We start from the raw sequence: 22,497 nt of genomic DNA, 5'->3' as shown, positions 1-22,497 counted from the left end.
AGTAATGAAACTGTGAAAACAGCATACCTGAGCCATGTCAGCAGCAAGCTTCAGTTTTCCTCCCTCGCCAATGGCTCTAAGTAGACTGGCGTGACGAACAAACAGCTCAATAGTTCGACACACGATCTCTTCCAACCTAAAAAGCGGAAGGATTCAACAAGTAAAAGCAAGAAGCATGTTGAACTGTAAAACTAGATGTGCGGTTACCATGGAAACAGAGTTGTTGAGAGCTTATGAACTCAAGCAGCCTGCGTAGCGTTGTATTTAATCCAACGATGGGCATTGTAATTCTCTACTCTGACTACGAGACATTTCTTTATATATTAACGAAGAGAATTTGATGCCATATCAAGCCGCCTCCTTCTGGCTAATACGTATCACTACCCTCATCATTTGCTTATTGCAAAGCGTACTAATACTTTAAGGAGAAGATCATTTCTGGAAGTCAAGTGGTTATGGCGACGCAGCCGTGACGAATGGCACAATCTCTGATTTCCCACACCTCCTTTTTATTCTCCTTTCGGCTAAGATGATCACAGATTCGACTCAGTCGACAAATTTTGGTGCACATAATTGAATCAAAAAAGGGTTGCGTGTTGCTTACCTTTGCGAGAGAATTTCTCTGCACTCATAAAGTGCAATGTAGTTCTTTTGAACGTGTATAATAAAATCCTGAAAGACACAACACGTAGGATCCCCTCCTCTAAGTAAGAAGTTCAAAGAAGGTCAACAAAGTTAACAAAGGTAATCCTCAGCCCATACCTGCAAGTCTTGAATGTAACCAGAACATGGCGCATCCGGGTTATCAGCAATGTCACGCGACAAGGTGGAACTTCAATCAAAAATATAATAGCAGTTATTTGTTTTAAAAAAGACCAATTTCTCTCAGTCGACGCAAAACCTTAAATATATCACAATAGTTGGAAAAATATAAAATGTTTTCCTTGTGCACTTAAAATTAAAATTTCTACGAAAGTCGCAATTCTTACTAGACTAATTTTTAATGACTATAATCGCAGCATGTTGTCTTCCTAAGTGCGAGAAACGATGAAGTTTGAACGTCGTAAACTTCCAAGCTTCTAGGAAGTGCATGGACTCACCTTGTGAAATCTTCGGAATGCATCTTGAATATATGGTTTTCCAAATCACGGCTGATCGCATCAAGCAGTGGATCCAAAGCCGAATTAATCAGCGCTAGAATTCCCTGAGGCAAAAATAATCAACTTTAAGGCCAATATTACTGGAGAAAAACAGCCTATCAGCTCTCATTAATTCAAAACAAATCTCATCACTGACAAAGATACGACTTTGTCCAGAACGGAAGAACAGGGAAATACGGGTTCAATGTCAGTATCTGAGCAACTGCATACCTACCCCTCCCCTTACCAAACATAAAATCTATCCTATTATCAGTTGACTGCTGTTAGGTTAAGGGAGGGGTAGGTGCGCAGTTGCTTAGATACTGACATTGCTCTGAAACATGTATATCAGCTGATGGCGTGTCTGTTGTTGGTTAGTCTGTTTCTTTGTTTGTCTAACGGAAGAGTAAAACAAAAAAAAAACACCTTCGTAAGACAAAACTTGGGTTTGTTAGGTATTGTGGTGTCCAAAAGCAACCACAGCACATCACGTCACATCGAAAAAGCTTTATTCCCACAACACCTAATTCCCGTTCCCATGGTGAATATGAAACCGCTATCCCAATACACTATGGTGTCGAACGTAATTTAATCTTTGTAGATAGAAATAAGAGAGATGGTAAGTTTTGAGCTCGGTAAAGAAATAAGGAAAGAGGTTGTTACGTTTTATCACGAGCGTGGGACAAAGAAAAAATTCTGAGTCGAACCCCCGACCTTCGGAGCGCAAATCCGAAGGTCTGAGGTTCGATTCCTCATGGGGACTCAGAATTTTTCTTTGTCCCACGCTCGTGACAAGACAAAAAAACGTCTTTCTCCGATTTAATCTTAGTCGAGAATATGAAGTGTCGTGAAACATTCAGTCGACCCTCAGCTAATTTTCGGAACATAGTCGGAAAAGTCTGTAAATTCATCATGTCATTAGTATGTTAGCATTACATGTTTGTAAGGTTTAGCATACAATAAAGCATAACAAGCTTTTTTCTTCATTTTCAACTCAAGCAAAAAAATCACGTTCGCGAACGCACACGAACTACGTATGGAAATTGAGTATTCCGCCCAGGTATCTGTAAATAAGGATAGATTTCAGCTCATTACCATTGTGTATTGAGATAGAGTAAGCGATCTTTATCAATGTATAAGGGGGGGAGGGGGGGGCATTTATAATTAGTAAATTAACGTTGGCAACTCAGCACGAAAAGCGCTCGCTCACGATGTGTGCCTTTCCGCAAAACTGAACATCACACAGGCCAAGGTAATTTGCGTCTTAAGACATTGTTTTCATCGAGTCGGGGGCATGTAAAACCGCTTGGTTTAGTATCAAATTGAAGTTAATTAACCGCCATTTTGCGTTCAAACAGCTGGTATTGATGCGGATCTAGACGTCAAATGATCAAATAGGTGGTCAATTTCGCTGATCGATTACAATTTTATGGAAAATTAGTTCACGTTACGACAGAATCTCTGTCCGTAAGATTTGCAATTGATTAGCTTTCACCAGGGGAATCTCGGAGAAATTAAGAAGTCATTGATAACATAAGACGTAAAAAGGTTGTAAACAATTTGAATGCGTTTCCAAAACCATCGGCCAAGTTCAATTCTTGTCGTATGGCCAAGACAGCTTTAAAAAGCGTAAAAAAGGCTCAAATTGGCGTAGAAACATGCAAATCGCATTCACTGAAATCCAAGAGTTCGCCTGGTTGAATTACCACAAATTAAATCGTAATTTAAGAAAAATTGACGAGAAATTTTTAATTTACTCGCGTGGAAGTGATAAAAACTAATTGAGGTCAGAGAACGCGATGAATTGAACATTCTAACTAAATTAGACTTGCACTGACACTCTGTCCAGCAAGAAATGGACCATTAATCTATCGAATCGCCTTTACTTTGAAAAGAGACATTTGGAATCATTTAAACATTCTCGTGTCTCCTGTGTACTGATAAGAACCTTTTCTTTCCTTGACAAATGAAAATAGAGGCCCGTTTGTCCGCGCTTTCGTGTGAGTAGTAAATTCCAAATTTTAATTAGAAATGTGTTTTGTGTAAGCCAATGATTGAATCGCAGAGCAAGAGTCGCTTCATCAACAAAATGGTATTCCCCTGAAAACAAACCAGTTGAATTGAGATTAATTGTTTGACGAAGACAGTTCATTTGCAATTCAAAGTACACGGAATTTTCATGACATCCATGAATTACCGTAGAAGAAGATAACATTAGGAAAGCCAAGAAAGAGAGAAGAATTATTTAAACGAGACAACAGGCCAGTAAACAAAACCGAAAATCATAACATCGAAAACTGCCTGGAGGAACAACTTGTCTACGCAAGTTTATTAATCTACAAAATCGCTTTGCAACGACGAAGAAAACCCGTAGTAGATTGAAGTTCGTGCGTAACTTTCTGTTTTTTTATCGTTAACTACAGGATACAAGAGAAAATTTATACCATTGGACAAAAGGCGATGGAATAAAATAATACCTCGTGTTGGATGAGATATGAGTTTTAAAAAGACTTGATGAGTTCTGTGGCTTCACTAGTATTACTTTGAAGTCATCTTAACATCACACGCAACGCAGCCACGGAAAAAAAGGTTAGTACCCAAATAAATATATGATCAAAAAGTCATTACTCTGAGACCGGGCGCCGGAGAGAACAGCAAAAAATATGATGTACTACGCTTCTGAGAAGTGTAGCTCAATGAGTGTTGTTGCCCGACGCAAATTAAAATCAAGATAAAATTCAGAAATTAAGATCAGAAATTATTTAAACCAAAAGTCAAATGAAAAGAAAGGGGATTTATTCAACGATCAAAGGAGCAACAAAAAGTTAAATCTTTTCATTCCTTTTCAACGCCTAAGCTAGGAGCAATTAACGGAGACTAGATGGTGCTGAAGTTAAAAATAATTGATCGAACATGTTCGAATAAGCAAACTTTCCTCTCTTGTACCAGGAAAAATTTCTAGACTACAAAGTTTGGAAACGAAAACAAAAATGGTTGTTTTATAAAGTTTATACTGTTCCTCATCATCTAATGGTTATTTACCACCATATTGTTGACGATAAACGTAAAAATCTGAATGCGAATGGCCCATGATGGACATTCGAAAATCTGCCGTATCACTCATATCATTTCTATTCGAAAAAAACGTAAGTATTACGTATCTGCCTCAAAAAAACGGCCCTCGCTATTTCAGCGCGAACAAAGAAACCTAAAAAAACTTCATGCCCCAATATATCTCGATTAAAGGGCTATTTTCTAGCAAAAAAAATGATTTAACACCTCATTGATACAACTATCGCACGCGTTGTAATCTTTCGCGTGTGTATGAGCACGGGTACAACAAAATCAAACGAAAACCTACGCATATTTACAAGAAATGCCTTGAAAATTTCCCTCTCCTTATCCATTTTAAACTAAACTTTGGGTCTAGAATATTTTCAGTTGTGAGCATTTTGTGGTGGGAATATAAAATCGGATGCATTAAAATAATACCGAGTAGTTTGAGTAGGATAATTTCAGCGGAAGCGCGACCACTCAATCTTCTCGTGAGCATTTAATATTTGTCACTTCCGAAAAAAACACAACATACGAAATGTCATTTGCAACATCCGCGAGCAATTCAATTAGAAAGCGCATTTCATCTTAATTTGTCCTCCACGGATGAACAAAACTGCCGGAGTACATATGCACAGCTGAGAATCAGACACAATAGTTAATGTTTACGATTTGCTCACAGCCTCGCACCAAATGACAAGTTTGGAAATCGACTTTTGTTCTCCACACTAAAGTGCTTTCACGATGTACGCGAAAATACGACTCGCCTTGCGAGCTCAACACATATGCAAAAATTCACAATAAAGCTTTCTTGCACGATTAAAAGAAAATCGAGTCGGTAAAAGTCAGAATGTCAAACATGCATGATTTTTGGAAGCTAGAGAAAAATAAACATTAGGCGAAAAAAATCTCAATTGGGATTAGAATAATTAGTGTAGAAGAAACAGGCCAACTCTATCGTTTTATTGTGGTCTCTATCAAAAATTGTTCCGACTTCGAAAAAATATGCGCATATGCGCATGCCCAATTCACAACCCACGCATTCTTGCGTATGGCGGACGGTTTCCTGGGAGAACAACTGTTTAGGAAATACCTCAATCTCAAAATTTCATTTCTCCCTTAAATCTTGACAAATCAATGTGCGGGATAGTATGAAGAATAACAAATACAATCAATTACGAGAAATTTTCTGGAAACTTGTAATTGTTTGAAGCCACATACGAAAAAAACTCAACCTGAACGGTGGAGTCTTATTAACCGAGTTTTGACAACAGCCAACATCTTAAGCAACGATATCGAGCAGAAAACAAAAATTACAATAACAGTAAAACGTACTATAGAGAAGGTTTCTTTTTATAAATAAATTAACTAGGGTGAATAACAAAATGAGGTGGTAATTATCCGTTAAAAAGGGCGTCAAGAACATCACACAGTATCGCAGTACCACTCGTTTTACGCTATAGAACAAAAAGAAGTTTTGCTTGTAGCCTCATAGAAGAACAGGTGAAGTTGTAAAAGGCGGCTTAAAAGGTTACGTAGGAAGAAAATTTGTGGTAAATATAGCTGTCTGTTTACGGGAATATCCGTTAAAAGACTTTCTCGTCCATTTATAATTGCTTGCATCCTTCTCTCAGTGTTAAGGGTCCATTGCCTCAGTTGTTTATTTGCGAAACTCGAAAATAATGTAATTTTCGACCGCTTTCAGCGATCCATGCTGTCAAAGTCTATCTAGGAATGACAGCAGCTCTCCTTACTTCTTTCATTCACAAGTGCAATTTCTCACATCCCAGCAGGACATAGTAAACATGTTTATTCTGCGTGCGTAAGTCACATATGACCCTCTCGAGTTCAAAAGTCACCGAAAACTCGCTTTTGTTTCATATAACCGCGTTCGTGACCATAGAGTTCCTGTAAGTTTTCTGATTTTTTTGTTTGTTTGGCCGTACATCGGCTTCGTTGTCTGTTTTTTTGCGTCATCCGGATATCCATGTCAATTCATACCCACTGGTTATATGTAAATAGGAGGAATTATTTATTCTAAGGCACAAGAAAGGCACAATATCAGGAAAAACCTCGAAATTGCATATAGACACAAAAAACTATCCCAAGCAACCAAAATGTGGGTGGTTGAAGTCTCAAAAGATGATCGACAAAAACTTGGAACCTCTGCCGCATCAAACCGAATAAGTTAACTACTCAAAAAGAATACTCAAAACACGAATATAATTCAACATTTGTACTCTTTTTCATTAAAGGACTCCGATTCCACGCCAGCTGCGCATATTTCTTGCCTTTTTAAAACCTTTTTCTTACACGGAAGCCCCAGTCCAGTGGACTAGGTCATCTTTATGAACTTTATTTCCAATAGCACGGAAGAAAATCTTGGGTTTGAGTTTTACCAAAATATCGTGACAATTTTCCCCGCAAAATTATTACCGAATTGAATATAAAAACAACAAAAAAGCATCAATGGGCAAAGAAACCAATAGATCAAATTTGAGTTACAGCAGAAGATCAATTATAAAATGTTTGTTTGATCAAAGTTCCGGTCGTCATAAAATAATCGGAAATTTACGAGACTAATTGATCTGTGGTAAAAAAGAAAAAGAAAAGAATTTTGACAAGAGATTATCAGATATGATACCACAAAGATATAAAAATAAAAATGCACGAAAGTGCTTGATTATAACTATAATATAATTTTTCAGAGCGGCCGGCGATAAACTGGCTTTTTAAGAAAGGATGAAAGATATCGGATTACCAATTAACGAAATAGAATCGACTTTTATTTTTAGAGTTGAAAAAGAAGATATCAATTACTAGCAAACTTCCAATGAATACAGTTTGCATTAGCAAAGTTAGCGCCGGTTTAAGATGGAAGAAGAAAAATTTTTGCATTCAGGAGTGATTAGTACTAAAATTCTCCTTACAATTTCCTAACAATGTCATAAAAGCGGGTAAAGAGAATTGAGGAAATGATCATCACCGAGATAAATGAATTTTAACAATAGCTAACAAAGAAATGTGTTAACATCGATTGAGAAAATTAGTTTTCAAGAAATTTTCAATCTAACGAATTTGTTCTGCCTCTCTAAGCTGTGTGATTTGTCTCAAAGTGGAAATTTACAGGTCAAAAACTTAGTACCCTGCAATACCTGTGGAATAATCAGATTAAATTATCATATAATCTATTGCTGTCAGAGACTTGAGCCATCTTGGAGATAACCAGCAAAAAGAAATTTAGACGTTGACTGATTGAAAAGACGCCGAGACATTTTACAGTGGTTTACTGTCAAAAAAAACAAAGACAAATGACTGTGAAGATGAAAATCATACTTGTGAACTGCGGACAAAGAAACGAATATGGAAGCGATCTTTGCAGTAATGACCAATACTTAAGCCGTAGTGAAAATAAGGCCTGGAAAAAATTCACGCCTGTACGGGATTAGAACCCATGACCTCGGCGATACTGGTGTAGTGCTCTTCCAACTAAGCTAACTAGCCAAATGGTTGCTGGTCGTTAGGTTGGTTCCAAATAAACCCGTGAAGAGATGAATAAATGACTGTAAATATATGAAAATCATATAATTCATATAAAAAAACGAAGACACTACGTAAAACGACTGTCGTTGAATTGACACTTCAAAAACGCAAACTGGTTTCACTACAAGCAAAATCTTACCTGTAACCCGGTAGATATTGCATCCACAGCAACACCAGGAGACTGAGACCACAGACCATCCACAATCTGAGAAGTACAAAAGTACATTAAAACGGAAGGCATTGTGCAAAGAACAGGATTTTAGTCAGCCGTGAAGACATTTTTGACAGTTTACGTTAAGTCAGTTAGTCAGAAGTCAACGGATGCAGAAACACATCGAGAAAACAGAGTGTTGTAATTCTACTATATTATACATAATGATGACCAGAGAAAAAGTAGTTTTCCTTTAATTACCCTGTCGTCCGAAGTTGTACAGCTTTAAATTACTGCAGCTTCATCTCTCACGCGAAATCAAATGCGAGACTCAATCAACAGTTACCTTGATCACGGCTTGGTGTAATTGAAACAAACTGTTCACAATGGCAGCGTTCTTTTGCTGAGCTGGAGTCACGTGGTCATATAACTGATTTCCTTCGGGCCCCGCGACGAGCTGTACAGAGAAATAAACGCAGTTTTCGTCACCAAAACACAACGTTGTTTCATGAAATATAACATTTTCTACTGGAAAAAGAGCAGTTCACCAACGACTCTTAAACGACTCTTCTGATCACCACGACAATATATGGGTACGGGAAGGGAAAATCATGATTCATGAACCCGGTGCAAGTCCGGGAAAATCAAGTATAAATCCGGCATGAGCAGGTATCACATAACTGGCAAAAAGGAGAGGAAAATTCAACCAATACCAAGGGTGGAAGCTTAAGTGTCTTGGACTTATGCAGGACAATAAAGACCCAGAAAAAGGCGGGAAAATATGTATCCAGTTCCAAGAGCGGGAAATATGCAATTAGCAGCTACAATGAGCAAACGTATCGCTAGAAAAAGAAAGTGGGGGGGGGGGGGGGGGGGGAGGAGGGGAAATGTGTGGCTAGTGATTAGGTAGGGAAAACCTAAGCATGTAAACAAGAGTTTAAAAAACTGTAAACAGAGATTAAAAGAGATTCATATTTCCTGCTTAACTTGGAAAGACGGAAACCCCTTGCAGCCCTATACAACTCAGTTTTAAGAAAGACTACCTTTGAAAATATTTCCGACCCTTAAGATTGTCATGAGAAACCTAAGTTAACGTCAAATCTTTCAATTCAAAGTAATGGATGACGTCGAAATCAGCTGTGATGCAGGCTGAGAAACTTCAAGCTTGTTTGTACACGTTTAGAAAACCTGCTAATTAAAGCATGTTTTCTTTTGTTTTCACGCGTACTTTTGGGGAAATTTGCTCTTAATTAACGGCACGGATTAAGTATCGGTTGTAATGAGACAAAGAGTTTCAAAACCCTTAACAGCATAAAAGAACCGCAAGTAGAAATCACCGCCGCTGACAAACAATACCCTCAAAAATGGTGTAAAATAAAACCGGTGCAAGTCAGGAAGAAATACGTAAAACAGAGGATTTTAGGCAACGAACGAAGTACAAAGCAAAACCCTACCAACGAAGACAAAATGGGAAACGTAAAACTCAAAGCGAGTCATTTTCCCAAAGAAAGGCTTTGAAAGGTTTGTTTCAATGTGCTTCTTTTGCAAAGTTGACGCGTTCTGTCTCACGGAAACCTTACATGTTGTATATATTTAGGCCACGATGATAAACAAGGAAAACATTCGCAAGAGGTTTCTCTTTAAGCCCAGCTGTCTGTAAGAATAGATCTCTTAAGCGTGTATGTTTTATTAACTTATTTCAGTTCAAGTGATAATACTCAAGAAAAATGCTTCTTTTTTTCATTATTTCCACTTAATCATATGCATGTGTACGTATAACTTACAAAGATAGAGCTAAGAATTCCCTTAAGACCTGAAATGGGTAACAAAAGTTACATTCTCATTTCAAAGGCGACATTTGCCAACATTGTCGACGAAAACATGTAAGTTAGAGATAAACTGAAAAGCAAAACAAACACCACTTACAAAACAAGTGTAAAATTATTTGAATCTCATCATGGATGAAAATTTGATGATAAAGGAAAAACAAATCACTTATACTTGATAAAATGATGTGAGGAAACAACACCAGATGAAAAACTACTAAATAATTTTAATTGACTGGACTCGTAAGTCAGAAATAGGAACGGAATCGGATTTTAACTAACGACATCTACAAGCATCGGTTCTTTTAAATTAATATTTCAGTTTAAAATGTACTAGTGGGGTTTCATTGCAAGAAACGATACTTTCGTAGCACGACACAGGTCTCCATTCGTGTCATGAAGAACCAGTCAAGTTACAAGAGAGATTTTGCAACAAATAACAGTTCGCTTCGTTAAAAAAATGTAACCAATATAAATTATTAAACTGAGCAATCAAGAAAGATTTACATAACGCAAATTGAAAGACAATGTTATACAAAAAAAAATAACTCTTGTAAATCTCCGAACAAACAAACGTTCCACATCGAAAATTGCGCGCATTTCGGTGATTTTAGACGTAAAGGAATTTTTAGACATTCGTGCAACGTTCACTTTCTACCATTGCGGTTACAACGCAGCTGGTTTAGTTGCCATTATCATAATAAATACATTTTAGTAAGACTCGTTATGGTTTCAAAAAGGAATTATTTTCCTTTCTAAATCTTTTAAATCTTTATAATTAAAATACGAACTTCAAATTTTCCTCTGAGAAGTTTGTGATAGCCAACGAAGAGTGAAAAGCTTGAAAAAATTTAAGAGTAAAAAAGAAACCATCGAAAGTTAAAGCGCGTACCTGAAATGTGCAACTTGCGATCGAATTTTATAACTAAGGCCAGAACCAAATTCACATGAAGATAAAAAAATGCAAAACAAAAGCAACAAAATCGACGTTATAGAGGATTATCACAAACAAATGGCATTAAGAAGGCTCAGAATTTTGTGGTTTGGGGTTTGCAATGTCCCTCTCTTAATCCATCAGCATTGTCTTCGTATCGGTGACATTGTTACCCAAGTTTAAGTTGTCAGCAGGCTTAAGTGTTGCTGCAGTTTTTTTCAAATAGTTGCGACATATTTTCAAAAAACACTCGTCGAGCTACCATAAGGAAAGCTAGTAGAGAGGGAGAGTTGTCTGAATTCGCCCTTTGCCCAGGAATTTCAGACATCGCAACGCCCAAAAGGTTCCATATTGGGTTAAAAAGGTAACCTCGATCGTCGCTCAAAAGAATATTTGAACAAAATTACTATTTCTATTCAGATGCAAAATCCTTCAGCTAGAGATTACCAGCCATTCACTAGCGAAAATATTCCCAAATTTAGCCCGACTTTTGCATAATGACGCGATCTAACCCCTCTCCACATTTTGATGTTTTCGCAGAAAAACTGCAGTCTGGAGACCTTCCGCTAACAAAAACTTCAACTTTCATCCAAACAAGTGAACAGACATGGAAATGAAAAGGAAGACAAGAACACTTTTTCTGCGAGTTGCCATGTTAATAGTGTACCTCACATCGGGTGCGGCGATATTTTCGGTACTAGAGCACGATGGGCAATCAACTGGTGCCCACTTTGCAAAGAAAATCGATCAGTTAAAGGAGAATATGACGCAAAGATTTAACCAAACCATGGATGTCATAGACCTATATATTGCGGAGCTTCGTTTTCTGTTTGAAAAGGCGCACAGATGCAAGTACAGTCACAACGACTGGAGTTATTATCAGTCATTGTACTTCGTTGGAAGTGTAACAACTACAATTGGTAAGAAGTGAGCTTTGTAAATTTAACATTGACAAAAACTTCCTTAACCCCTGAGGATGTAAAAAAAAAGTAAAGCCTTTATACAGGCCCAAGTGGCCCGTGGGGCCAGCGCTTAACTCCGGTTTCCTTTAGCATGAAGCGGCTACCCATTTGTACACCTGGGTGAAGAGAAGCACTGTGAGAGTAAAGTGTCCTGCCTAAGAACACAACACAGTGACCCCGGCCAGAGCTCGAACCCGGACCATTCGATCCGAAGTCGAGCGCACTAACCATGAGGCCACCGCGCCTCTTACAAGAGGATGACTGGCTTCTAATTTCTCCTTACAATATCGCTCTTGAATTAAATGCAACGGTCAGGAGATTATAGGAAATGATCACCAATTTAAGAAACCCTAAAAGTCAAAAGAACTTCTTCTTGTCAGTGCCATAGTTTTTGTAAAGAGAAAAGTGTAGGGAATGTGATTATTAATGTTACAGTGAAAAGGGTGAAAAATCGTAAGAACAAAAACATTGACATGGAAATATATCAAACAGTACCATATGGAAGAGCCATACGGTAGCTTTTATACCAATAGGCCAAAATGTAGGTTGTAATATATGGACTGATAACTTAAGATCAAACCAATAAAACAAGATCACATGAAAGTTCTATTCAGTAATTTTCATTTGAATGGTCTCAGTCAAAAGTTTCATTCACGAACTCAAAAGTTAGAAGCACATATGATAAATAATATCGAATTTGAAGCTTGGTAGCTTCATGTATTATGAGAATGGCAACACTCTAGGGTCCCATTCACAATTGAAATAATGAAACCACCTGGCAGAGCATAAATTTATCTCATTAGACTTTTTGGTGTGTAGTATCGCTGAGTATTTTTACGGGTTGTGCCGTATTTTAACGAGCCTGTAGGACGAGTCAAAATACAAACAACGAGTAAAAATACGCAGCGACACTACACACCAAAACGTCTAACAAGTTATTTATTGTCTAACTGCCCTTTTTCTTCCAAGTCTTTCTGCTCATTTCTCATAAGGAGAGAAAAGAAAAGCGGATAGAGAAACGTAACGCGCGCAGCAGACTGGTTAAACAGGTTTTTTTATAGCACAAAAGAACCAACTCCCAAATAACCGTACAATATTGCAGGATATTCGTACTCTATTCGCGCGTTATTTATACTCTACTTTGTGCAATTGGATAACAATAAACATTATCTAATGTTCAGTAGCTTCATTAAAATGACCACACTCTATAAGGCTGTAGTTTTATTTAACAGAATCAGTAAATAAGACAATTTGTCTTTTTTTTCCAGGATATGGACACCTGGCACCCAAAACACAAGAAGGTCGACTGTTTCTAATTTTTTTCGCTCTCTTTGGCATTCCATTGAATCTACTGACCCTACAATCCATTGGTGAACACATCAATTATGGCATTCATCTGCTGATTAAATACTTCGAAAAGGCTGCGTTTGAGCGAGAATTACCAACACAAGAGCATATTAAATGCTTTGCCATAAATACCCTTCTCATTACGCTCTGGATTCCTCTTGGAGGAATCATGTATTACTATTCTGAGCGAGAATTCGGCTGGACTTACCTAGACTGCGTTTATTATTGTTTCGTCGCGCTAAGCACGATTGGCTTCGGGGATCTGGTACCGAATGAAGGTAAAGAGCCAGACTCGCCTTACGAACGAGGCATGTGGATAGTACGTGTAATGTACTTGGCCCTAGGCCTCTCGCTGTTATCAAGTGTTTTCACTTCCGTTTTGAGCGCAGCGAAGGAAATCCAAAGTGTAATACCATGTAAACGAGGTAAGATGCAAGGAAATTTGGCGCACTCAGTAAAACAGTATAAGCGTCTCTTTGGTTAAAGTAGATTTCACGGGTAATATGGATATTTTGGCTACCAACTGAAATCTGGGAGAGTTTTGTAGTAGGTAAACATCAAGCAATACGTAAAAGCATTGATATAAACACTTATCAATGGACAGGAAGAACGTGGTTTGTGTCAATGCGTTGTTCGTGTTTCCGTGTTTCATAGTCACATTGACATCCTAACCGACTACGTTTTAAAGTGAACAGGGGCAACGAAGAAAAGCAAATATGTCGACTGGTTAAAATACTTGCTGTAGAAATTCATAAACCGAGAAACAGAGCAACCACAGCTAAAACTAAATATACGTAAGATTGTAAAACACTTAAATGATTATGAGAAAATGGAAAAGGGTTCATTAGGAAAGAGACCCTGGACACGGACTGCACAAGCTTAAAACTCTTAGCTATCATTCCCTTCATAGTCACGCCGTATACTTGTTTCTCTAATGACACAGTCATCTCTCGCAGAAATCGCACTACGTTCTTCCCGCTGCAGCGTTGCGTTACATGTAACGTAACTTCACGATATAAAGAAACTTCCCTTTCGATATTTTCGTCATGAGCACTCTTCTCGACTAAACTGTTTCTTTTCTTCAGACAAGCGGTGTAGGCGTCCAACTTACATCTGACTCTAGTCTGACTCACTCCTTCTCAATCTCAGGTCAGTGGTGAAGGGCTTTCTAATCGTCTATAACCACCTTGATATATCTCTTGCACATTACTTCGGAGATTCTGACAATACTTCATAAATGGCGGATTCTTATTCTTATTCTTACCACCTCTTATTAGGTTGAAGCGGTTGTCATTTTGGTAAGTAAGGGTTGATAAACCAAAGTTTAAAAAAAAAAAGGAGAGACAGGGTGGGGAAGTCTGTGATCGACTAGCATCCCGTCCAGGAGTACTGTAGTAACAATTCTGCATGGTCGCTACACGCCACAGAAACTAGGAAAGGTTTGGAATGGTAGTATTTGACCCATTCAATGAAGGAAAAACCTCAGAGTTAGCAAGTTGCAAGCCAAACCTTACGCCTTAGGAAGTATGTCTGTGAGCATTTTAGAGGTAGTTTTGAATTGGTAAGATCAATCTAGTTATAAAATTTCTGGAGTAAGTTTTACAGCCACTGAACTATAATGCTATGAAAATTACTTCCAAAGTTTAGATCGCATATCGTTGGCACCCGACATACGAAAGGCATGAAAAATCAATTCATGGATAATGCTTTACAGGAAACGTTACGAGCGGGTGTGAGCGAAATTTTAACTAATCATAGCCACTAATGAACCTAACTGATTCTTCAGGAACGTATCAGCTGAATACAACAAAGTCGCACACAGAACTGAGAGAGATTTTCAAATTTTCAAAGGATTATTCTTCAACTGCAGGGGTGGAAAATCAAACATCGTCAAACCTTGGAAGAGATTTCAAGTTCGAAAGAGATAAGCCTTCTATAAAGTCCTACAGCAATTCTACCATAAGCACAAGCATCGAAGAACTGAATTTTCCTGATAATTACGACAGCAAAGAACGTCCGAATACAGTTGAACATAGAAACGAAACGGAAACTTGGTCGCGTGAAGATAGATCTAGCAAAGAAAATGGCGATAAGTTTGGGAAAAAAACAAGTGAGAATATGAAATAGAGAAAATAATGAGATAATGAACACTTTACCTCCTTAGCGGATGTAGAGTACTTCAATTAAATATTAGACATATTTTTAATTAATTGAGAATAAATAAATTTGATTTATAAATCTTTAGTTTATACAATTTCTGGAGTAATTACACGATGTCTCCTAAAACGTTCAAAAAGGAGTTACAGAGTTGTCGCCCCTTTTTTCGCCACAATTTATTGAATAGAAAGAAGTGACCTGAGTTACTGCGCTCATATTTTACAGTAAAAAATCAGTGACTAAGCGCCAATACATCTGAATAAGAACGATTTGTAATTGAGTGTCGAAAGTAACCGGAGATTGCATTGGTTTTTCTTTCCTTCGCTCTGTGATTGGTCCAGAAAACTCGTACCGCTCTCTCGACCAATCAGACGCAAAATTAAAACCAGTCGCGACTTCGTCGCCCGCGTTTTCCCGCGCTTTAGGCAGTTTAGTTGTTTTTACTCAAGGTTCTCTTTAAGGTACAGTGTATTGTCCTTTCTCCTTTGATTTTTTTTTCTACGACACTCTATAGAAAAGCGCTCCACAGGCTAATATAAGGTTGTATTGAAAGACAATAAATATCAAACCAAGTCTCTCACCAGTTCTTCACATTTTGCTGTGTACAGCTGCACTGTTTTGGCGACATTTCTGGCTACAGTAATTGTAAGTCCAACATCTACACTGGCCACACTCAGCTCACTAGAATGATACAAAAAAGCATTCAATGATTTTAAACAATTTGTATTTTTTTCCTTTCTGCAAAGAGTTATAATAATTTATCAAGAGATAAGAAAATTACAATTTATCTATTTTCAAATCTACAAGAAGAATTTAAGAATGCGCAGACATTGACTGACATGTACGTAACGTATTCCACACAAGAACCATGGTTTCTTACCTTGAAATCGTCTTAGCAATACTGGCTAACTCCTCCTTGGAAGGAGGGTTCCGCGCACCAGATGGGAACACCAGGTTAATTGGGTCCAGTAATCTGGATAAAGATCTCGACAGGTAGGCAATTTCAAATGGGGCCAGGCTGTTCTTCAGGGCTTGCTCTGGACTGCGAAAAATAATGTTTATAGATTGGTTGGTGCTAAATTTAGCCAAGTTGCTCGATAGTTATTAGAAAATGCTTTGTGCATGGAATAATTGTTAACTATTCAGTGTCATCTCGGCAACAAAAGTAACATAAAGTACGATATAGCACTATTCAACATATAAAGAAGCCTCAACTGTGCTCTGGTCTGTTCACATTTGCTTTGACAAAGGGTTAACGCTCGAAACGTCATCTTTGAAACTCTTCACGGTGGCCAATTTACGTTTTAACTCAGTTGATAAAACCAAAATACCTTTTTGTACTCAGTTCTGTTGTAAAGCACGCTGGAAGCGGCTAGAGCACGAAGGAAGTGTAGGGGAAAACCGGAGAAGTACATGTAGTCGAGTGTTTTCTCCCACTTCTTGGGGACTCTAGCCGCTTCCTAAGTGTTGTACATTACATTAAGCATGTTTAACGTACCTCAAACTAAACTGGTCCTCAGCGCTTGGAAACAGACTAAAGGAAGGTTCAATTTGAGGAACAATGCCAGGAGTAGGAGCATTTGAGGCACCACTAAATTGCTGTAACCGAGACCACAGATCATTGTAAAGCCGTAGTAGTTTCGGGTACTCTCCTTCAAATGCTTGCTTCAAAAAAGTGGAGGCTGAATCGAACAATTAATTAAAGAAGATTGACTTCAAATAGAGAATAATACATAGTCACACGTAGATTTAAAATTTCTCTTCAAGCGTTCAACTCGATATGTCAAGAGTGAGTACGGTCAACGAGTGAGATAGTGCTTGATCACGAGACAAGAAATTCCATATCTGCTGGCTACCGTGTTTTAATTTGTTTATTATAAAAACATAATAGGCCTTTGCTGACAAGAAAATTCGACAAACGACTTTGGATTGAGAAATGTAAACGTTTTGCCATTCGTTCAACGACCTGACGGCAAATGTCGTATCAGCAGCTGTTTGGCGATATCAAACACGCTTTAAAAAAAATCGCAATTTTACACGTGTTCAGTTATTGCTTTCCTCAGGGCTGAAAATACTTGTAAAACATCGCAGTTTACATAATAAAATGCATTATCTGTTTTAAACACGTCAATCAGTTTCCTACATAATGTATTAACAGACCACGCTTTCCTACGCAATAACTGAAGAGCTTTTTTTTCCTGTTTGCCATAATAACACAAAATTCTTGCAGTGTTTGAGTAAAACGACCCTGGAAAGCAACTAACCTTGGGCAGCCTGTGCGAATTCTTCCGTCAAAATTGAAGTAACTGAATTCCAGAATGAGGTGATACAAGATTTCCCATCCTGAAAGGAAACGAGACGGTGAAGTTGAGTCAGGTTGAGTTTTCTTTAAATTTATACATTTTCAGATTTCAAGACTGGATGAAATACCTTCAACAATTCCTCCACAAAACAAACATGAGTAACAGGATCTCGTTTCTTTGCCAAAACCTTTTGAAGATGATGAACCTGGGACATGAAAGTAAAGCAACTTTAGATGTTGCGTTTCCAACAAAATCAACAAAAGACCGTGAGGAAACTGAGTAAAATGAGATTGTGAAAAAAAAACATTAGTGCGTGACAAAGGCATATTTGGAAAAAACAAGAACTCCAAGTCAAAATTGCGACCTTCAGATTACTACTCTGGATGTTCTTGCACTGTAATAATAGGACTTATAAGGCTTTAGATCAGAATAGTAGATTATATTTGGTGACTGGACCCATGATAAAATCCCTAATCAGGTAAAGTTAGCTCTACCTGGCCACAAGCAGAGTAGATAGAGTCCATAAGTTGCTCCAATCTGGTCCAGAGAGTGGCTCTCCAAGCTGCTGTGTTCCCTGGGGTAGGAATGGCTGCACGCCCAGGACCTCCTGCTCCTAAATTATATGATATAAAAGCTAATTGTTAACCTGCTGACTGGTATTTATGGAAGCAACTCCTAGAAAAAGATGGAAGGTACGGATTAACGGGTAGCTTAACGATCTCTGGGTTCAGTGGTCCACAGTAAAGTCGTTGATTCTGGTGAGGTCATATTGTAATCTATTTTTAGAGGAGACACCTTCTCAACAAGAAATCAAGTACAACAAGTCTAAGGAAAAAGAAATTGGATCAATTTTTCATTCTCTTTACCTGCATTAGGTTGAATCTGTGAGAGAGTGTTAGGATCCAAGGCTTCTTTAACACTGGTTGTCAGGTTTTCCCTCACCTTGTCCACCACTTCATTAACTGTGCTGGCTAACGAGCCCAAGTTGTAGAACACTTGCAAAGCTGTTGCTACTTGGGTTTGATTCTACAGCAAAAGGAAGAATTTTTAATAATTAACGATTTAATCCCCAGAACCAGTGGTTTAATGGTACAAATGGGTGATTTAGAATGCTGGGTCAGAGTTTTTATAGCCTTGAGGACCTCCTGCTGAAAAGGAGGTTCACGCTACCCTTTGAAATTCTGAAGTTATAGACTCAAGCAGTAGTATACTCCTGAATTTTAAGGTCTCTTCCAATTTATACTCATTTTTCATTCCTACACTTCAAAATGAACAAATTTGAAAGCAATTACTTGTAAATTATGAGTAAAATGACATGTGTCAAGGCAACAAGTGGGTAACCAGGTCATTAATACCTGCTACCTGGGTACTATTAGAACCCTGTAGAAGTGATAAATGACTCGTTTCTCCAGATAATTCCAATGAATTAATGAATGAATGATGCATTTCTATAGCGCCATATCCATGTTTGCTCATGGCACTTTACAACAGTTTGCGGGGGACTTTGGTCAGACTACATTAAGCAGTTTACAATTTTTTTTTGAAGGAGATTTAGCAGATGCCCCCAATTTCAGAATCTAGGGCAGACCACAACACCAGGAACTACGTCCCCTACTCTTTGCGATAAGTGTGTGGGTTCTTTAACGTTCCCTACTAACCAGTACCAAGAAGATGCAGGAGACAGGGCCTACGGCTTTTTGTCCTGATCTGAGAAGACTAGAATGTCTAACCGCTTGCAGATGTCGTAGCAAAGGCAGCACACTCTCCTCAGTTATTTTAAGACCCTGAGTGTGGGTCTGGTCTGGGTCTTGAACCCCGACCTCCTGCACAGTAGTCCGGCGCTCATCCACATGAGCTAACCAGGCGGCGGCAATACATTATCCAAGAGGCACCTTATTCTATTGACCAACTGCCTTTGAAATTTATGGCTGTAATTAGTAAGGAGAAATAAGAAGTAAATCTTGTGAGATACACTTGGCTATGTCATCCCTTAACCCTTTAAGTCCCAAGATCTGATTGTTAATTCTCCCCTGTAGCTGCTACACGTTTCCTTGTAAATTAGTTACGACAACTTGGTCCGAGATCAAGATAGCAGCTTCAACCCAATAAATTTGAATATTCTTATTACCTGTTTGCTGAAGAATGTATGGATATTGTAGGGAGAAGTTTTATATTAATCTCTTCTGGAGTTAAAGGGTTAAATAACCAGGTATACTTTCATTATGAAAAGTGTACCTGTGTTGCCATGCCCTGAGCTAGCATTCTCTGTGCTTGATTTTCCACTTCTACCCTTGCCTTGGCAGCCACTTTCAAGTCATTTTCTATTGCCTGAAATGTAAAATGTTTGTTAGACCTTTAATCCTTGAGATTGACTCACATCTAATTTCTCCTTACAGTACCCCTGCAGAATCACATATTAAAGTCATGAGAATAAAAGAAATGATCACCATCTTAAAGATGCTCTTGATAGTCATGCATATTCTCCTTGTCAGTTCCATAGAAAGTGTACAAAACAGTATGGAGAATATATTAACTGAGATGTTAGGGTGTAAAGTGTTCTGTAAATTAAAAACGGGACAGGAAAAAAAACAGGCATTAAGATCTAAGGAGTGAAAAGCTAAATGTTACCTGGATTCCAGAAAGGTCTGCTCCTTGGACAAGGTAATCTGAAAGATGAATTGACCACCAAAACTAAAATCAGATGCACATTGTGGGGGTTTTTTTGGAAGGAATTTTTTTGGAATGCCATGCTTTTGGTAGTTATAAGGTACTTATATACTTCTCCCACAAGTTAACAGACAGGTCAAACTACTTTGAAATAGGCATGGAGCATGCTGTTAGCCACAGAATCCAAAGATAAACTTCATTAATTAACACTGCATAATCATTCCATTTTTTTTCTACTTCCTTACCCAGTTCACTGAGACTTTGAGCAGCCTTAGTGATTTCTCTTGCTCCACCCTGAAGTTGACCTTGAAGCCGTTTGGTCAGATAAAGCACTCTTATAACTCTTCTCAAGATATCACAGGCTTCCTGATACAGATTAAACAAGAAAGTAATTAAGTTTTCTGGGAAATACCACCTTAAAGTTTTGATAAATAACCATGACTATAACTGTATTATATATTTTGACCCTCTAGTCCCTTCATGTGACAAGCATCTGATTTCTCCTTACAATATCACCCCTGAATCAAACATTAAGGTCATGTGAATAAAGGAAATGATCGCCAATTCATGAAACTCTTGATTGTTAAACAAATTCTCCTCATCAGCACCTTTGGAAATGTACAGAGAATAGTATGGAGAATATGCATAACAATACTAAGGTGTAAAGGGTTAATACCTGAAGGCGACGCAGTTGAGCTGTTCTTGATTGAATCTTAAAATATGGTTCGACAACATGCTGTTGAATTCTGGTTAAAGTGGAAAAGTCAGTTGATTATACATCACTGAAAAAGATTATCATGTAACTCACTAAACTGATTACTTCCAATGAATAGAATTAACAAGAGCACTGAAATCTTGCCTTTCAACAGAAGCCTTCAAAGAGTTTATTCTGGTTTGCATCATCTGTAGAACACCTAATGAGATAAAAAATTTCTTATATAAATTTATCATAAACAAGAGTGTCAGTTACAAAAAAGTTTGACAAAGAAGAAAATAGAATTGTCTCTATATTCAGAAAGCAAGTTACACTGTTTATAGCATCATTTTTAGCTCTTGTAAAGCTTGCTAGTATGTGGCATAATAAAAGAGCTTATAATACTCTTCTAACATTAAGAATAAGTACATTATTACAAATGTATTTACCAATGATTATAAAATGCCTGTTGCTTACCTTCCAATGTTTCAATTCCTGTTGCCTGTTGCAAAAGATCTTCATGGTGTTCAACAACCTAGAAAATAATAAAAAGCTTATTAAGTCTAACAACAACTGAAAAGGAAGATTTACCACTGTGAATTTGCAGGTGTAAACGATCTTAACAATTCTTTTACCCTTTTGGAGACCTGCCTAATTTAAGTCCAAATAACTTAACCCTTAAACCCTTTGAGTGGAAAGCAATGAAGTTCTCCACACAACATCTCCCCTGAATCAAACAGTAAGGTAACAAGAAGACAGGAAATGATCACCAACTAAAGAAGTTCTTGATTGTTAAGCAAATTCTCCTTGTCAACACCATAAGAAATGTATAGAGAAAAGTATGGAGAATATACATACTAATGTTAGGGTGCATGCAAAGGGTTGAAAGGTGTGAAGCCATGTTATAAAATATAACCCTTCACAGCTCAAAAAAACCATCATTAGGTTTCATTTCCCAATTTTCAAGATTATCATTATTTCGATTCTAAATGGAAAACTGGGCGAAAAGAAGCAGTTTTTCAGGGCTGTTTACTAACGCTACTTTTCCGAAAAATATCCCTCATCTCTTATCATCTTCTGTGTTAATTAATTATCTGATCATCATAATCTGTGACAAAAACTGCTTAAAGAATGTACGGTCATCTCAAGTTTTACAAGGCAAGCGTTCCTAAATTGAACGAAAGCTACAGACAAGTTCGTTTGAATTTGCAGTCAAATCGTCATTTTCATTTACGCAAACCAAACAAAAAAATTATGTGGCCTGGAACTATTAGGAAAATAGTGATTATACATGCATGCAGATATATTTGTCCACATCAGCTGTTCTGAACAAAACAACGATACATTTTCGTCAAAATGTAATCATTCGCTATATTTCTCAAGCTGTAACTCTTTAATTTTGGTGAAAAATTAAACAGCAGACCTGCGCGTGAAGTTCTTTGTCCAGAAGGTTTATTCCATCTGCCAACCTGGCAAGCGACTCGCTGATGGCACGACTTTGAATTATGTTGTTTGCATATGTTCTGTCATCAAAATTGTCCTCCAAGAATTGCTTGAATGTTTCTGGAAGAGCAAAAACTTTTTCAATATATTATATTATATAAAGGGTTTAACCAGGTTGAAAGAGTTTACCATCATTTTGCAATAACTTCTCCAAGCTAGCGTCCATCTTGGAAAAAATATAGACATTAAGTGATGAATACACCACAAAACATTTTTT

General features: G+C 37.7%; 2 protein-coding genes across 7 annotated transcripts in view; one reads left to right on the top strand and one right to left on the bottom strand.

The window, feature by feature from the left end:
* Positions 1 to 22,467, bottom strand: part of LOC113671940 (conserved oligomeric Golgi complex subunit 5) — a 25,314-nt gene extending 2,847 nt beyond the window's left edge. Inside the window, exons 1-21 of the mRNA XM_089208287.1 lie at positions 22,410 to 22,467; positions 22,201 to 22,340; positions 21,255 to 21,312; positions 20,943 to 20,997; positions 20,760 to 20,829; positions 20,329 to 20,449; positions 20,045 to 20,082; positions 19,652 to 19,744; positions 18,283 to 18,442; positions 17,911 to 18,029; positions 17,544 to 17,621; positions 17,378 to 17,456; positions 16,612 to 16,795; positions 15,994 to 16,155; positions 15,695 to 15,794; positions 8,234 to 8,344; positions 7,876 to 7,941; positions 1,101 to 1,204; positions 763 to 832; positions 605 to 672; positions 28 to 136 (exon numbers count right to left, since the gene is read on the bottom strand). Coding sequence (XP_089064413.1) covers positions 28 to 136; positions 605 to 672; positions 763 to 832; positions 1,101 to 1,204; positions 7,876 to 7,941; positions 8,234 to 8,344; positions 15,695 to 15,794; positions 15,994 to 16,155; positions 16,612 to 16,795; positions 17,378 to 17,456; positions 17,544 to 17,621; positions 17,911 to 18,029; positions 18,283 to 18,442; positions 19,652 to 19,744; positions 20,045 to 20,082; positions 20,329 to 20,449; positions 20,760 to 20,829; positions 20,943 to 20,997; positions 21,255 to 21,312; positions 22,201 to 22,340; positions 22,410 to 22,446 — 2,022 coding nt within the window. The 5' untranslated portion in view covers positions 22,447 to 22,467. The remainder of the gene's footprint in view (positions 1 to 27; positions 137 to 604; positions 673 to 762; positions 833 to 1,100; positions 1,205 to 7,875; positions 7,942 to 8,233; positions 8,345 to 15,694; positions 15,795 to 15,993; positions 16,156 to 16,611; positions 16,796 to 17,377; positions 17,457 to 17,543; positions 17,622 to 17,910; positions 18,030 to 18,282; positions 18,443 to 19,651; positions 19,745 to 20,044; positions 20,083 to 20,328; positions 20,450 to 20,759; positions 20,830 to 20,942; positions 20,998 to 21,254; positions 21,313 to 22,200; positions 22,341 to 22,409) is intronic.
* LOC113671941 (two pore potassium channel protein sup-9) lies at positions 2,333 to 15,191 on the top strand. Of its 6 annotated transcripts, none has more exons than XM_089208289.1 (5): positions 2,333 to 2,391; positions 3,563 to 3,728; positions 11,188 to 11,567; positions 12,878 to 13,381; positions 14,743 to 15,191. In XM_089208289.1, exons 3-5 carry the CDS (start codon positions 11,255 to 11,257, stop codon positions 15,081 to 15,083), a joined length of 1,158 nt encoding a protein of 385 aa, XP_089064415.1. In that variant the 5' UTR covers positions 2,333 to 2,391; positions 3,563 to 3,728; positions 11,188 to 11,254; the 3' UTR covers positions 15,084 to 15,191. The 6 variants fall into 6 exon arrangements, with proteins under 6 accessions (XP_089064415.1, XP_089064414.1, XP_089064416.1 ...); XM_089208288.1 differs by lacking the exon at positions 2,333 to 2,391 and adding an exon at positions 3,061 to 3,139; XM_089208290.1 differs by lacking the exon at positions 2,333 to 2,391 and adding an exon at positions 3,292 to 3,400 and having other exon boundaries at positions 14,827 to 15,191.
* Positions 22,468 to 22,497: the final 30 nt, after the last annotated feature.

The sequence above is a fragment of the Pocillopora damicornis genome, chromosome 5 (genome assembly GCF_964200805.1).
Source record: "Pocillopora damicornis chromosome 5, jaPocDami1.2, whole genome shotgun sequence".
NCBI classification, from domain to species: Eukaryota; Metazoa; Cnidaria; class Anthozoa; order Scleractinia; family Pocilloporidae; genus Pocillopora; species Pocillopora damicornis.
This window is presented reverse-complemented; position numbering and strand designations above follow the sequence as displayed.